General features: G+C 39.7%; 1 protein-coding gene across 1 annotated transcript; it reads right to left on the reverse strand.

Annotated features, from left to right (window-relative positions):
- Positions 1-6: 6 nt before the first annotated feature.
- AAMP (angio associated migratory cell protein) lies at positions 7-16361 on the reverse strand. Its single transcript, XM_072417984.1, has 12 exons — positions 16207-16361; positions 13214-13380; positions 12008-12160; positions 10252-10371; positions 9359-9498; positions 8199-8343; positions 7232-7315; positions 5856-5971; positions 5140-5243; positions 4416-4506; positions 1118-1272; positions 7-516 (listed from the first exon to the last, which is right to left on the reverse strand). The coding sequence occupies exons 2-12, from the start codon at positions 13338-13340 to the stop codon at positions 441-443; spliced, it is 1311 nt and encodes a 436-aa protein (XP_072274085.1). The 5' UTR covers positions 13341-13380; positions 16207-16361; the 3' UTR covers positions 7-440.

The raw sequence follows: 16361 nt of genomic DNA on the forward strand, positions 1-16361 counted from the left end.
AGAAATTGAGATGTTTGACCTTTGCTTTATGTAACCCAGTGCTTTGCTGGTTTGTCTACAGAACTACTGGACAGGAAGTCAGTCACTTGTTTAAAGTATCACTCCTCACTGCACTACTTTGGCTTTATAATATCATCTCTTCTGAAAAACTTCTATACATTTATCCACAAATGTTGTTAAAGCCTCTCATACACATGCCAGTATATAAAAATTATATTATTTGGGTCTTGCAGCCTTTAAGGAGCCAAAAGCATCCACCTCTTTTTCCTCCCCCAAATTAGTGTGAACATGTACATGCGCATCCACATACGCCAGTCTGTATAGATTAAAAGGCATCCACACATTTAAGTAAAGAAGTAAGCTAACAGCTCCAAGCCTTTCAGAAAGTGAGAGAGGCATTGATTGCCCTGTACAGTGGACGGGTGCTGACGTCACCCCAGTTAACGGTCGGGTCTCTGCACGCAGAACACTTTTGCTTTGTTATCTCCAGATGCAGTCACCACAATGGAAGCATCCCTGAAACAGAAAAACACACTTTTTTTAAAGTGGAATTTGATGCAACAAGTGACAACTGTTAATTGAAACATTTAGGGGTGCAAGCAGTACCCTGAAAAATTTAACTTTTGCATTCCACCTGAAGTTCTTTTGCTATGCCTAGCCACTCCTGCCCATTAACCTCATAGCTGTATATCTGTAGGATGAAATATAAGACACTTGTGCCTCTGCATGCAAGTCTTTTTTAAATGAGATTTAGAGATGTCACCACTGTGCTGCTCACTGAGTATAAGGAAGCAAACCCTTGCCTCAGCCAAGACAGAAAACTCATACAGACACACGGTGCACAAAAAGTTATGGCAAGTCAGCAATAGGAAATATTCTGCTGCACAAAGACCACAGGCAATGCTGGTGACTACGTGTCCCTTCCCTTGCTCTAAAGTCAAACCCTTTTTCTAGGTGTCAAATAGACAGGAGAATTATTAAACCTCTCTGTTTTTTGATGTGCTTTTCTGGGGAGATCCACCCTCTGAGAATATCCTATGGTGAAGGATCAAAATCATCTGCCAAACTTATAATTTTGCCACCAGTCAAAAAAATAAAACAAAAAAATAATACTCACTTATTAAGAGCAAAGTCAAGAATTTCCTTTGTGTGCCCACAGTATTCACTGATCATTTTCCCTGATCGGGAATCCCAGAGTCTGACAGCCCCGTCCAGGCTGCATGTGTATACCACAGGAGTGTTGTCTTCCCAGAGAAGCTTAACAATGCCGGACTGAAGACAAAGATGGGGCAAGTTAGAAGTCACAGATTATCATAATCATCCTTAACAATAACACTAGGATATGGATTTACACATATCTGTTGATCACACACACCAATATGAAGCTCCCCCAGAAAATCTTGCAGATTTGGTGATGTTTTCTGTCTGATTAGTTACACATTCTCATTCAGGCAGTGACTACAGAACAGATCAGTATATTTGCCCTTCTCATAAGCCATAATGTTATCACAGCAAACAACATCTCTGGACTGACATCACAAACAATGTAGGACCACTGGACCTGCATTGTATATGATTATAATGGAGACTTGTGCCAAAGTGATATGACTTCATGAAAGTGAATGCAGGAGAGAAGACGGCTTGCAGGAGCGGAAATTTGTAAATAAAAGTGCTACTAAAATCAGACCCATCATCAAATGTTTAACATTATATAAAAAGGTAGGTATTTCTTTTTATACATGGGAGAAAAAATGTGTTTACTTTTCTGGGGAGGCCCCCTATTCTTCTGTCTTTGCCACCGTGGCAAAGAAGAAATCCCCATCCTACTGGGATACTTGCATCATTTGTCTCAGGAGAATGTGGGCTGCTCCTCCTGTGCATGCCATAAAGGTGCTTGCCTGTAATGTGGGCAGCACAGTGACTCAGAAGTTAGCACTCTGGCCTTGCAGCGCTGAGTTCCAAATTCAAACCCTGCATGGAGTTTGCAGCTTCTCCCCGTGTTTGTGTGAGTTTCCTCCCACATTCAAAAACATGCAGTTAGGTTAGTTGGTTTCCCCCCCAAATTGACCAAAAGACTGTGTTAATGACATATGACTATAGTAGGGACATGAGATTGTGAGCACCTTTAACGAACAGCTAGTGACAGGACTATGGTCCTACGTTGGCGCTGTTTAATAATATTAATAAAATAAAAATGTAAAAAAAAAAAAAAAAAGTGCTCGATCTAACGCAAGTAAGAAGGAAGACACATCACCCGATTTTGTGCCTGCGGACTATGGGTTTCGGGTGACATGAAGAAGATCCTGGAAAAAATGAGAGGGAAGCTGAGACAGTGCAGGACTTGCTGGGCTGTTTGTGGATGGATCGTGGGTTTTTCACAGGTAAAAGTTATTTTTTTTGTGTGTGTGTGATTTTGTGTAAATTTTTTATGATTCCCAGTGCAAAAAAAGGGGCATTTATCCTTTGCAATGCTGAGAAGTAGATAAAAGGGTTGGGTAAATTTTGACATATTTACATTGACATAAAAGACATCCAGCTTTAAAAGCTGTGAAACATTAGTAACCTAATTACTCAACACTTTACAAAGTTCATAGTCTTATCGCTATCTATCAAATATTATCTATTTACTGTTCTTTATTATTTGACTTTTAAATATACCTTGAAAACAATAATGTTACACAAAAGTATAATTCTGTTTGGTTATTTAGGGATCTGTGTTATACAGGTCCATACACTAAAAAAACAGGAGTTTTAAAGTATTTGGCCTTTAGGCCAGATACGGACTAGCCAGTAGTTTGTTCCGGCCTAACATCCCCTGGCAGATCCGGCCGGCAACCCGTGGCTCAGGAGCCGCAGGTTGCCAGTGGATTGGCCAAGGGGCGTTAGGAACTACCGGAGCCGCCCCCTTGCCGTTTTCCCCCCCATTTACCGTGGTCAGCGTTGATACTTCAGCCACCGCGGTAAATAGGGAAAGCTCCCTGAAGGTAAATCCCTCTCCTCTGCAATGCACACAGAGGAGAGGGATTTCACTTCAGGGGGCGTTCCCTGGTGGTGGGTGGATCCAGCCTAGTGTGCTCCCGCCCACCCCATAAATGGCCTAGTGGCCATAAAACTTTGCCGACCCCTGCTATAAAACAACAAAGACATTTACCAATGTGCAACATGCACACAGACACAATACGTAAAAAACAAATTCATTTAACATAGGATTATGTAAATCATGAATTATGAACGTCATACTGGCTTAAATCGTAAAATTCATTGCTAATCTTAGGTCACCATTGTCTGCTAAAAGTTACAAAGGGAAATAAAATGAAATGTGATGTGGTCAATCTGGAAAATATTACACGCATGACTGAACGCGGAAGAGGAGGAAGAGTCTGAACCAGCAGAGTAAACATGGATAAAGAGCGACCCATGATAAAGGTCAGGAATACTTTATACTGAGCATAAAATGTAAATTGAAAACAAAGCAGGCTTTTTTTTCTCATTTAAATGCAATCTAATCTCCTCTTATCAGGACATTGCATCACTATACTGAGGAATGATAATCATTCGGCTGTAAACCCGATTGACAAAAGTAAAACAAATTTATTCGGAACTAGAATGCTCATTTTTTCCCTACATTAGGCTTCCTGGGTGTGAGGGCCAGCATGGAGGGCGTTCCAAAATACTCAGCTAGTAGGCTGTGCATACTGAATGCATTTTTTCACATTTTGAATGTCCTTTTTTTAATCTATGTAGACCAGTGTTTCTCAACCAGGGTTCCTCCAGAGGTTGCTAGGGGTTCCTTGAAAAATGATTGTGCCTCTCAGGTCAGTTTAAATGACACCAATGATCTTTTTGGCTATCTGTAATGGTGACATTCTTCCCACTGATCACTATGCTAATTCACTGTGATCTGTGGATAGAGTAATTATAGAAGGGGGTTCTCTAAGACCTGAAAGTTATTATAAGTGTTCCCCCATGTTAAAAAGGTCAAGAAACACTGATGTGGAAAGTTGCACTCACCCTAATATGAAGGTGGTTTCCATCAGCTATACCACACACATAGCTGCCCGTTTCTGAAGTGTTGCACTTGATTCAAATTGGAATTGATTTTTTTTTTCTTTACATATAAAAGGTTATCTACTCTTTTATGTAAAGTAAAAATTTTGAGTTTAGGTAAGCTTTTAATATATAAATCACCCATTGGAATCACTTACAAGAACAGGCACCCTGAAACCTATTGAGGGTTAAGGGGAAGAGTCCAATCAGGGGTTACAAATCGATAACTACGTTGGGTAACAGCTGCAGTTGGGAAGGATTTTGTGCAGATTTGGATTTTAGACCATTTGCTCCTTTTAAAATACTCAGCTCTATATGACAAGCGCCTTATACAAGAACAATTGCAAGCTGTTATTCATCAAACATACCTCATGCTGACATCGGTGTCTCAAGGTCTGTGATGAAATATCATATATTGCCAAAGTTCCATCCAGGTAACCTACTGCTGCCAGAGGTAGCCTGGGAAAAAAACCAATAAGTAATACATCAGTTATTGCAAAACTAACAGCTTATGTCAAACACAATAAAGCAGAATTAGATAGGACCTTCACAGCTGATGCTGTGTGAAAGGTTCAGATGTTTTGTGCCCATGGACTATATGGGCTTCCTAACACATGGACAATGAACAGCATCCTGAGCAAAGGGAATGAAAACTCCACCACAATCAAGCAATGCTGCTCTTCCACACAAATAGCATGTATGGGTTGTCATACTAAGACAAGACATGTACTAGCTGGATCACAAGGTGAAAAAAAAAAAACTAATGCAGCCACCATAATTATGTAATGGTAAATGCAATATAATGCATCTCTGTTCTCAAGGCTTAGATACACAATACCAGTTTCCCCTAACACATTTAGGACATTTGAATATTATCTGGAAGCCACATGGGTCCATGTGTATGCAGTTGGCATAAGCAAAATAATCACCTACATATAAAGCAGTTAATTTGAAATTAATTTAAACATTTCCTGGTGATTTAATTACTGCCAATGATTGGATCTGGATGATTTTCTATCAGGGAATGTTACAGTGAATGTCAGACTCACTGCTTTATAAATCGACCCCTTAAAATACTCCAAAGACACCTACACATTGCAGAAGCCCACAGACTCCACCGAATTAGACTCGGACTCTCCATCTTCCCGTCTTGAGGCTTTTGATACATTGCTTTCTGTCTTGAATAAACCAACCACCTGCATAGCAAAGAACAACATGTGAAATGTGAAAAAGGTTGACCTTTAATCCGTTCACTGTCAGACAATTTTTAGCCTAAAGATTACATACACTTACAATAGAATTAAATACTGCAATCACAATTTTTGTTGCATAGTGTTTATTTGGAAAAGAAATTAAGGTGTTTAATCAAGTTAAGCTGATTTTATTGTCCACAATATATTCCAATTTTTTTGGGGAAAAATATAAAAGAATTTGTTCTATAACATATTCTCATTATGTGAAACCTTGAAATGATGTGCCTGGGAAATGGCATAATATTGAATATAAATAAAACCCCAAACTGTCCAAAGAGAATGCTTTAAATACCCTCGGTTTAGAGGAAACCATGAATGATGGCAGTGAAACTGGGTGATCCATCAAGCCTGGAATGGAGTTAATTTATATTTGCTAGGAAATGTTTTGAATCCTCTAGATCCATTACAGATGTGCTGGATCACCCAGCTTCACTGCTGAAAGTGTATTTTCCCCAGCCTTGGAGAGCTTTATTAAATCAGGCTCAATGGCTTGGAACTTCTGTATGCCTTTGTAATCAGAGACATCTAAAATGAAGCAAAGAAAAGCAAGCTTACCTTTCCGGTGGCCGTATTCACCAACTTTGTATCACAATCCACAGAGCCTGTGAGCAGGAGACTTCCATCGGCATTAGAAGATACACATGTCAGAGGACGAGTGTGACCGTCAGTACCTATAGAAGGAACAAGATGACACCCAGTGTGACACCACAGAACTAGAATATTGCTGGACAATTAGAGTCACATGCTTATGCAAACTTGGAGGCACTTGATTACTTGCGAGAAGAATTTGGGAAGCATCAGCTTTGCCCTCAGTGAGAACAGCCCAAGTGTTATTCAACACCAAACTCCAGTATCCTCTTAAAGTTTCCCAATTAACTTCCCTTACCCCAAACTATTTTTCCCTCAAAGCCATTAACTTCCAGTGAAATCAGTCTTAATGTGCAGCAACATCATTATTACCAGCATTATAGTGTAGGTACACTGGAAGGAGAGATCATAGATAATCTCAATGTCAAATTATTGTTGAGTTTATTCTACAAGTCTCATGATGCTAATACACAGATGTTTACAAGTCATGTTGGTGTGAACAGAATGGGAGGAATAGTGACCTGCCAGTCAATTTCATACAAAGTGTTTGGAACAGATTAGGCACCTTAACAGTCCAGAAGCTCTCACTGCACAAAGTACTTTTTTTATGCATATTTCAGTACAAATATTTACCTTCCTCTGATGAACACTTATTGGTAAACACATAGGGACAGAGATGATTGCGTTGCTCTACGCTCCAATTCACTATGCTCACATTTATTATTAGTACTTCTTCCTAATTTGTACTGTTACGTTTTACCTATCATTAAAGCTCAGGTGATTTTTTTATTGGTTAGGTTTTTTTATCTTAATTTTAATTGATTTTTATTGAGATGTATAACAGGGTACATTAGCGTTTATGTCTAATACAAATGTAGTTGGATTGTAATAGTTATATGGCTACTGTGACTTATGTTAAAGGTCTATGTACCCTTGCTACGGTCCTTCAGTTTTTTCTTTTTGTCTTCCTTTTGTTCTTTGTATTTTATTTTCAATTTTGTTATTATGTATGTTGTTTTTTTTCTGTAAAACTGAATAAAAATGTATATTTTTTTAAAAAGCTCAGGTGAATTTTGTTTAGCTAGTGGTCACTATATACGGTGTCCAAACCTCACTCCGAAAAACGTATAAGTAAACGTTGTTTAAAAAGAAACCCCTATTTTATCTCTTTTCTTTCTCCCTTGTGTTGAGTGCCATTAATTCAGGTCCTCAGCAATAAGTACCATTTAAGTAGGAAGCCTCATGGGACACTTCCCCTATTCTGTCATTATAAAAGGTGTATCAAACATTCTCACCAATTCAACTTAACATTCTGAAATATGTGGAAAGCAGTTTATAATAACCTTTCAGGACATGGATGGCATTCCCTTGTTTTAAATCCCATATCCGCACACTTCCATCTTCATAACCCACCACAGCTTTCTTCCCTGTGACAAAAAAAAAAACAGAAAAGTTATTGTGGAACACAAATAAAGGCATTTGATGTGAAAACACTGACCTCTAGAGTACATGTTCCTAACAAGTCATATTTCAGCATCAATGTGTATTTTTTTGTTTAGCCATTATGTAAAAAGAAAAGGCAAAATAAGGACTTGTGACGCTATGGAATTCCTATTTCAGAAACTTTGGCTACATGATTTTTTATTCTTTAAGTGTGCAACATTTTTCTTCTGTAAAGGTTAATGATGATGACATAGAAATATGAAAAGATAGATGTCACATTACAAAAATATTTAGTGTTGGAATTTTGGTAAAGATTCTTTATTGCTCCCCGCTGATGCAAAACCAATTTAGTTCGGAATCACAAATCATCACATAAGTGGCACTTTGTATGAATTCATAAACTGGGAGTGGTCACATCTTAGATGGGAAAGAATCGGGTCAAAAGGCATGACTAAATAGCACCATACACCAATTACTATGAAGATCATACACCATAAACAAAAGACTGGGTCCATCAATAAACTCACAAATATTTTAAATTCTTAAGCAACCTTTAATTAGGCTCATAAAATAGACCTCGCCGACAGTTTCGGAAATCATCTCTATATCAGACTCTAACTTCTTCTGTTTCACTTTAATTCCAATGCAAGAAGAATCAGAAACACAAAAACAGTGAAGGGTTCTTATAGCAAAAATGAAAATGGGAAACGTATGCCCAGATATCTTGCTAGCCAAGAAAATAAAAAGTCAGGTCATTCAATCAGACCATAAATAGTGACATCTTCAGGATACCCATTTTGGGTTGTAGTAACAGACTAATTTCATTTTAAGTATTGGAGAATATTAGAAGCAGAGCCAAAATATTACCATCAGGGAGAAACTGGCCACAGGTGGCAGGGCAGTTGGGTCCTTGAAAAGTCTTACACTCGCCACTAGGTACCTTCCACATCCAGGTATTGCCATCTGCAGTGCCTGCTAGAAGTACATGGGAGCATGGATGCCACTGCAACCACTAAAAATGAAAGAATGAATGGGTGTCAGACTAGAGAAAAAAAAATGCATTTGACAGGCGAGATGATGATGATGATGATGATGCAAGGATAGGGAACATGAACATGAGTGTTGTGGAGCCCTTCTAACGTTGCTTTCTCATTATATAAACAGATCTCATTACCTAACAGATTGTAATACAGCCTCATCACTTTTTTTTTGCCACCTCCACCTCACTAGGGTGTGCCTGCTTTACTTTGTCCTAAAGGTGCAATAATAAATGAGAGGAAATCTCTCCAGTGTAAAACAAAATTTTGCACAGAACAAAAGTCCCCTATTTAGGAATTTTCCCTCACCTATTGCTCTAATGAAAACTCTGAATGCTGGGGTTCCCCTTTCTCTCTTAGTGATACTGATGATTACCAAGACATGTAGGGGGGTTAATCAGAAAAGCAGAAAAAAATAATATGGTAAAATACTATACTTTATTGGGTTTACTTTTACAAACGCCAGCTTTTGTCAAATGGTGGCATTGGTTACACCTAACAGTCACCAAGGGTCATGAAAAAAACAGCATAAAGATAACAATGAGGTTGACAAAAATATCAAATGTGATGCTTTATTTTAAACAAGCAATAGAAAAAAGGCAGCGGCCATGGCAATCTGATTTCAGACTCGTGTCACTTTTCCTATCAGTACAATGTGAAAGGTTTGCTTAAAAAAAAAAAAGGAACCTGGATGAAATCCACCTTACTCATATACACCCTCCTTCCATGTATAGGGGAGCCCTGAATTAGCAATGTTGGCTATATACGCTATGCTTTTTATGTTTATTAATAATAATAAATGGATCTCTGCTGTTTATTGGAACAGTGTTGCGTAATATGTTGGTGCTGTACTGTTTATTAATAATAACAATTAAGAGTTCTGCTAGACAGATTTCCTTACCAGAACAGAAAATCACATTCTTTCTCATTCATTTTTATTCATAAACTAGGAAGTAGAATGAAAAGAACATTTGTCTTCCATCTCCTCACCTCTAAATCACCGACTTCAAATGACCAGACCTCCTGGCCGCCCTCCACCTTCCACACCTTGATGAGCCCATTCATGTCTCCTGTAACGACCATGGCGGAGTCGTGGCTGAAAGCTGCCCATGTGACAGAGTCTTTGTGACCTATTGAAAGGAGGTAATCAATAATAAAAGTTGGAGTGCAACCCATTACTGGCTATGTTGTAAGATTTGGCTGTAAACTGGTATAAAATAGGCTTTCCAGAATTTCAAATTTTTATCTCTTGGAATGTAATCTAAAAGATTTATAAATATATTTCCTTTAAAAAAAAAAAAAAAATTTGTTCTTGGTGAAGTTTTTTTCCCCCATTATGGGAATTTCTATGCAGAAAAGGATCAAAGGAGGGACAAATTCTCCTTCACTACTAGTATTAGATAGTAAGTGTTTTTAACTAGATTAGCGGATTTAACTGGATTAGCAGTCTGCTTAAACCATAAAGGCAGTACTGGTTTAGCTTTAGAATTATTACTATTATAATTATTCAGTATTTATAAAGCACCAACATATTATGCAGCGCTGTACAAAGTCCATAGTCATGTCACTAGATGTCCTTCAAAGGAGCTCACAATTTAATGTCCCTACCATAATTATATGTCATTACCACAGTCTAAGGCCAAATTGGGGGCAAGCCAATTAACCTAACTGCATGTTTTTGGAATGTGGGAGGAACCTGCAAACTCCATGCAGATAGTGTCCTGGTCGAGATTCGAACTTGGGTCCTAGCGCTGCAAAGGCCAGAGTGCTAACCTCTGAGCCACCTACTCAGTGCTTCCAGGCCACTAGGTCTTTCTAACAGAACTTTCTGTATCACCCAGGATAAAACTTAATTTTTGCGACACTCCACCTAATTTACTAACCAGTACATTGGAAAAGAGTCTCTCCATCGCTTATTCTCCAAACGTAGGCTGTGTCATCTTCTCCCCCAGTCACCGCAAGAGAGTTGTTCTTTGGATCTATGCTGACACAGAAGACGGAGCCTGAGGAGACAGAAAACACTATTTGCTAGAGCAGTGCAAGCAGACAACAGTTTGCTGGACTAGGTGTGTAATAGGTGTTTGAAGGCAATCCCATGTAATGTCATATGCAAATGCCGAATTCTAGAAGAGTTGGCACTTTTGTATGATTCTTTGGAAGCTGCTCCATGGGAAATGGGGTATGAATATTTGCAACATAATTATTCTCCCGATCACTCAACTCTCTGGGAGTGCTGACAAGCCCCAGAAGTCTTTCAGCTTCTTCTGAATAGAATCCCCTCGAAGCTTGAGCTTCCTTTAACTTACTACTCTTGAAAAAGGACACCTGAAATCATCTTCATGGAAGTACATTTAATCTCTAATACAGAATACTTTAAGATTGGTTTGAAATTCCAAATCTCCTTGATATTCCCTGAGGAAGCCATTTGTGAAACATTTTGGTATACTAGGACTTCAACTATACTGTAACACCCTGTCACTTTGGACTCTTCACACACAGATGGACTCTTCAATATCACTGTACTAATGTACTTGATGTAAGATGTAAAGATTTCTGCTAAAGGTTTACAAATGCATTGTATAACTGAATTATACAATAAATCTGTATACCTTTATACTTACTTATGTATGTTAACTTGGTCTTTTACTAACAACCTAAAAACCCCATCCTAACATTTAGATCCAGACCTGGTTATGGGCCTCATGTTATTTTTTTGTACTCGATTAATAAAAAGCAGCCAAACAACAACTAAACAGCTATAAAGAGAAATGTGTCGTTAACTGAAGAAAGCAAATGATCCACATCAAGTGGCAGCTAAAACAGTTCACATAACTGCATAATCTGTCATTGGTAATTCAAACAGTTCATGCCAATGGTAAAGTAAAAGGACGGACAATGAATCAGTTAAATCATAATTGAAATTTCAAACCAGCTGAAAATAACCCAGGTGCAAATAAAACAAAAGATATGCAATGTCTTAGGCTAGGTACACACGTCAGATGATTCTCGTCCAATAATCGCCTTAGGACTAGCATCAGACAAGAACCTGACGTGTGTAAAGAGTTTGTACGACATTGTTTATTGATCCGCCCTGGTGGATCCAAGAACGATTGTAATGAAAGTGAAGAGGAGAGAAATTGTGAAAGATGGTTTCCAATAACAAATATGTATATATGAAAAATATGTGTATATGTAAGCGCTAGTCAGTTCACTAGCATATAGCAAAGCATTCACACCCTATATAGAAAAGCTTGTGCCCCGCCAGCCTGCTGTCTCTTTGTGGCTGTTGTCTCTTTAGGAGTTCTACAAACTACCTTCCGAGTCATACCTATATCTATGCAATCAAAAAAAAAGGTTATACACAGGACAATTTCAAAGCTACAAACCTGATATCAGGAAAACTCAAGTGACTTAATGATCGGAGAGGATTAGTTCTGATTCATAGGGGGTTGTAAAGGATCTCTGTAGACCACTGAGAGTTTCCACCTTTTCCCAGCAGCCTAAACTCTGGATGCCTAACTAAGACATTGCACGCCTTTTGTTTTGATGTACCTGGAAAATATTTAGTTGATGTACACTCATTTCCTGATCTCAGACAAAGAAAGGTCATGCAGAGTTAGCAATGGACTCAGATATTACATGTATGTTTAGAGTAGGTCAGTTCACTGTCATCATGAGGCTCAGCTCCTTCTTCTACGCCTTCATCTTCCGTCTCCCATTCCTCATCTCCCATCTCTCCATCCTCAGGTTCATCTCCAAAGTCCACATCTTCCATCTCATCAGCGAGGTCATCTGAGAAACATAAAAATATAAAAGTCTATTTAATCTTCTTCTTGTTTACAATAAAGTGGTACCGTGACCAAAGTAGCAGGCTGCAGCTGTTGAAAGTAATATACATGGAGACATTTATTAATTCTATTATGCAACAAGGCAATGAGGCAGATTGTGAGTAAGATTAAGAGTTCAGGTTCATACATAAATCCTTTTTGATGTGGCTCTTGTGGACCTTTTTCTGTAATTTTGCATTCACAATACTAAACTATTGGTCCTTCCTGTAGATCAATGTTTGTCAACATTAGGGGACTCCTTGAAAAACCTTTTAGGTCTTCAGGCAACCCCTTCTCAAATGATTATATCCACAGTTAACAGTATATTAGTGTGATGGTCAGTAGGAAGAATTCCTCATGAATTGCTGGCCATTGGGAAGAATGTCACCCTTACAGATAGCTAAAAAAAATCATTGGTGTCACTTACAATGACCTGAGAGGTCCAAACTGCTCATTGCTCAAGGAACCCCCAGCAACCTCTGGAGGAACCCTGGTTGGGAAACTCTGTTGTAGAGAACAACAAATAATTATTTATAGAAGAGGGTGCAGGGCTCCAGTTGCAGGAGGGAGATTCTAATAATGGGATGCACTGGACATTTTGCATAAGATGAGACTAAAGAAGGAGCAACAGCAGAAAACTGTGGAGAAAAGTATAACGTGGCCAGTGGAGGGGCAAGCACAAAAAGAGACCCTCACTTTGATTTCAAGAGGAAGTCTCTTATAGGGTGACTCAGATGCAGCAGAGGTCCTGTCCTGGTGGTCAAATGTTAGGTATGAACTGTCTCTCCTTCACCGCCCCCTACTGCAAGCACCAAACAGAGCAGGGCAGCAAAGACTGCATTGTCATTGACCGCAGAACTACTACCTCTGTATGTAAATATTTTGGTCTAAACTGCATGCAAATTTTTGTCCTATAAATGGGCCACCTAGTACTATCCCTCTGCAAAGGGACTGCAGGTCCCAAAAAGCTGTCCATACAAAGTAAAGCTGACCAGTAAGCAGAATTTAAGCAGAATACCTGGATTTGGTTCTGCATCATTCAGCTCGAGCACTTCAATGATCTCTTCATCTTCATGAAATGCCACAGCCGGACCTTCCTCTGGGTTAGGTGGTGCAGGCCCTCCACCACCGCCGGCTCCCTCCATCGCCTTGCGATCACTGGGACACAGGTTGGCCGAGTCAAAACTGCAAAAAGTAATAACATCAGCAGCAATTATTATTATTATATCTCCAAGCTGGCAACTATGGACAAATAAAATCCAACAATTATTTTTTCTCCAGTTTGCTCCTACATTCCAAAAATATGCAGTAAGGTTTATTGGCTTCACCCAAAAACGGGCCTTAGATGGTGGTAATGACAGGAGGTAGGATGGAGATGGGGACATTAGATTGTGAGCCCCTTTGAGGAACAGCCAGTGACATGACTAAGGACTTTGTAGAGTGCTGTGTAGTATGTCGGCAATATATAAATTCTGTGTAAAAATAATCAAAACATTTTTAGCTTTGGATTACATGAGAAAGGCAAAGAATCGTCTCCACCCCTTCTGCCTCCCTATTGGCCACCCATCAGACTGAATGACCAATAGAAGGCTCTGCATATACAGGAAAGGCTGAGGGTTCTATTTTTGGTTCATTGGGGATTTTCCTGAAGCTGAGGTATTCATTAAACGCTCAAAATTCTGAACAATTCTCTTTCACTTTCACGTTTCATGGGCCCCTTCTGACATTTCATGAAGTATTTGTGACAGGAAACTCTAGTAGAGTCAGCAGAGAGGAAATCTCCAGGGCCTGGGGGCCCTGTCACTGCTCCTGTCAGGGGCCCTTCTGACATCTCATACAGTATTTGTGACCAACCAGGCACCAGAGAAGGGAGTATCTGACAACATGAGAGAGGCATAAAATAACCATCAGGTTTTACTGCTACCTGGGGTCTCTTTAGAGAGATTTCCCCTCACTTCCTGTTGTCTAATAAAAGAATATTACACCAAGAAGTGGAGCAAAATCTGCAATGTGGAGGAAGACAAATATAAAAAGCTGACAGAGGTTTTGGGGAGAGGTTCAGTTTATTAAATATTGTCTGTGTTAGAGTTTTCTTCACTTGTTGTCCTGATGCGACAACCTTTATAACAGACAGGAAGAGATGAAATCTCTTTATCCTTGAGCAACATACACAGAGCCCTCAACGATGCCTAAAGCTGAACTACCCCCCTATACTCACCTGTCCCAATCCCCTTGCAGGGAGCTGCCATATTCTTCCTCCTTGCATTCTTAGCTCACCCTGATTGGCCGAGCTGCAATGATGTAACTCTCACAGAGGCGCACTGGGGTTCATTCCACAACCGCAGGGGAAACCAGAAGACAGGTACACACAGCTTATTGCAGAATGGACAAAGCCTGTTCCTTTTTAAAAATGTCGAGGAAGTTTAAGCTTTTGTCACGCTGTGTGCCCAATAGGAGACATTCTTTATTTCTTAAAGCAGTGATGGGGAGCTAAAAGAAAAGGAAGTCACTGGATATTGAATGTTGGCAGCAATAATGGTTAAAAGCTGAGCTCCAAAAGACACACAGGTCTGCAGTTGGTTCCTGATTCATTCACCCCATTCACCTTGCTTTGGAAATACCTAGGGCTGGGTATGGGAGGTGGGGGAGGGTATCTATAAACAATGGTAATCAAGAAGGTAAGAGTGACTATTGCAGATGGGACATCGCCTGTCCCTTTCTCTAATGCCAGGTGTGATTGTGGATTCCTAACCTCCTTAGTGGTATAATTCTGTGCAAATTTCCCGTTTTTTGCATGGAAATTTATTTTTCATTGTAGGCTATAATTCTTAGGCATAACTCACCGATATTTGATAAATGTAATACATTTATTAATAAACTTTAAAGAACAAAACACAAAAATCTGTAAAAAAAAAATAAAAACATATTTAAACATGTAATTTAGGTGTACAGTAGCATGTATAATATATATAATTATATAAATATTTCTTTGTATTGGACTCAATACAGCTATTTTGTATTAAATCCAATACTAAATTTTTTAATTTCCCGGTGATCCGGCCTCCGGCACTGACATCACGGAGAAACCCTGGAGATCGTCGCTGCATTCGTCCGCTAGAGATCAAGGAGGAAGCGCGTGTCCCCAGGATCTGTTGGGACCGGCAGGACAACAACAGAGCAGGTAAGTGCATTTTTTTTTTTAGTTTAAAGCTACTCCGAGTGTGACTCGGGATTACCGCTAGGGGGGTTAAACTATAGTTCCGCTTTATTCTTGCAAATACTTCTGCAGTACCACTTTTCTGCCACTAGATGTCCTCAGTCTGACAGTCAGCATTATTTAACAAACATGCTCTGAGCCCAGGTCACCCTGCACCCTGACAGTGCAAAGAAAAGCAGCATATAAATCATCTAAGTCACTCTGCTTTCTACTTGTCAACACTAATTGGCTCCTTGTGCTGCTTTTACTTCTCACAATCCAGCCCTGCTGTAACATCTGATACTAAGTCATATCCAGGCAAATATACAATTCCGTATTGATGATTGGAGCTGCATTATTCATGTAGTGTGTATCTGCCAGGAGTTCATAAAATGGGCCCCGCCTCCCTATTGGCCATACATTATACTGAATGACCAATAGAAAGCTCTGCAATTACAGGAATGCTGAGAGTTCTGTTTTTTGGTTCTTTGGGTTGTTTTGGGGGATTTTCCTGAAGCGGAGGTTTCGCTATTAATTAAACGCTCAAAAGTCTGAACAATTCTTTCACTTTAAAAGTTTCAGGGGCCCCTCTGACATCTCATGCAGAATCTGTGACAGGAAACTCTAGTAGAGGGAAATCTCCGGGACACTTTCTTGCCTGGGGACCCTGTCACTGCTCCTGTCAGGGGCCCTTCTGACACCTCATACAGTATTTGTGACAGGAAACTCCAACCAGGCACCAGAGAGAGGAAATTCCTGCACATATCTCTATTCAGGGACCCTTGTCACCGAGGGACGTTGATATTATCTCTTACCTGTCAATGAGAGGATCAGCTGGGCCCCGTACACCCTCGTGTGGCCCCTTCCTTGCAGCTGCACTCTGACACACGTGGGCACTACTGGAAGGGACGTCGCTTGTCACGTGACCTCGTATATCGTGCGGAGGAGCCTGGGAGCGCAGAGACCCAGT

Source organism: Pyxicephalus adspersus, chromosome 7 (genome assembly GCF_032062135.1).
Source record: "Pyxicephalus adspersus chromosome 7, UCB_Pads_2.0, whole genome shotgun sequence".
Classification (NCBI taxonomy): domain Eukaryota; kingdom Metazoa; phylum Chordata; class Amphibia; order Anura; family Pyxicephalidae; genus Pyxicephalus; species Pyxicephalus adspersus.

Excerpts from the sequence above, each read along its gene's own strand:
- AAMP (XM_072417984.1), bottom strand. The coding sequence starts at position 13,340 with ATGGAGGGAGCCGGCGGTGGTGGAGGGCCTGCACCACCTAACCCAGAG. Across the intron at positions 9,499-10,251 it reads GACTCTTTTCCAATGTACTG|GTCACAAAGACTCTGTCACA; the intron begins GTTAGTAAATTA and ends TCCTTTCAATAG. Across the intron at positions 1,273-4,415 it reads GACACCGATGTCAGCATGAG|TCCGGCATTGTTAAGCTTCT; the intron begins GTATGTTTGATG and ends CTTTGTCTTCAG.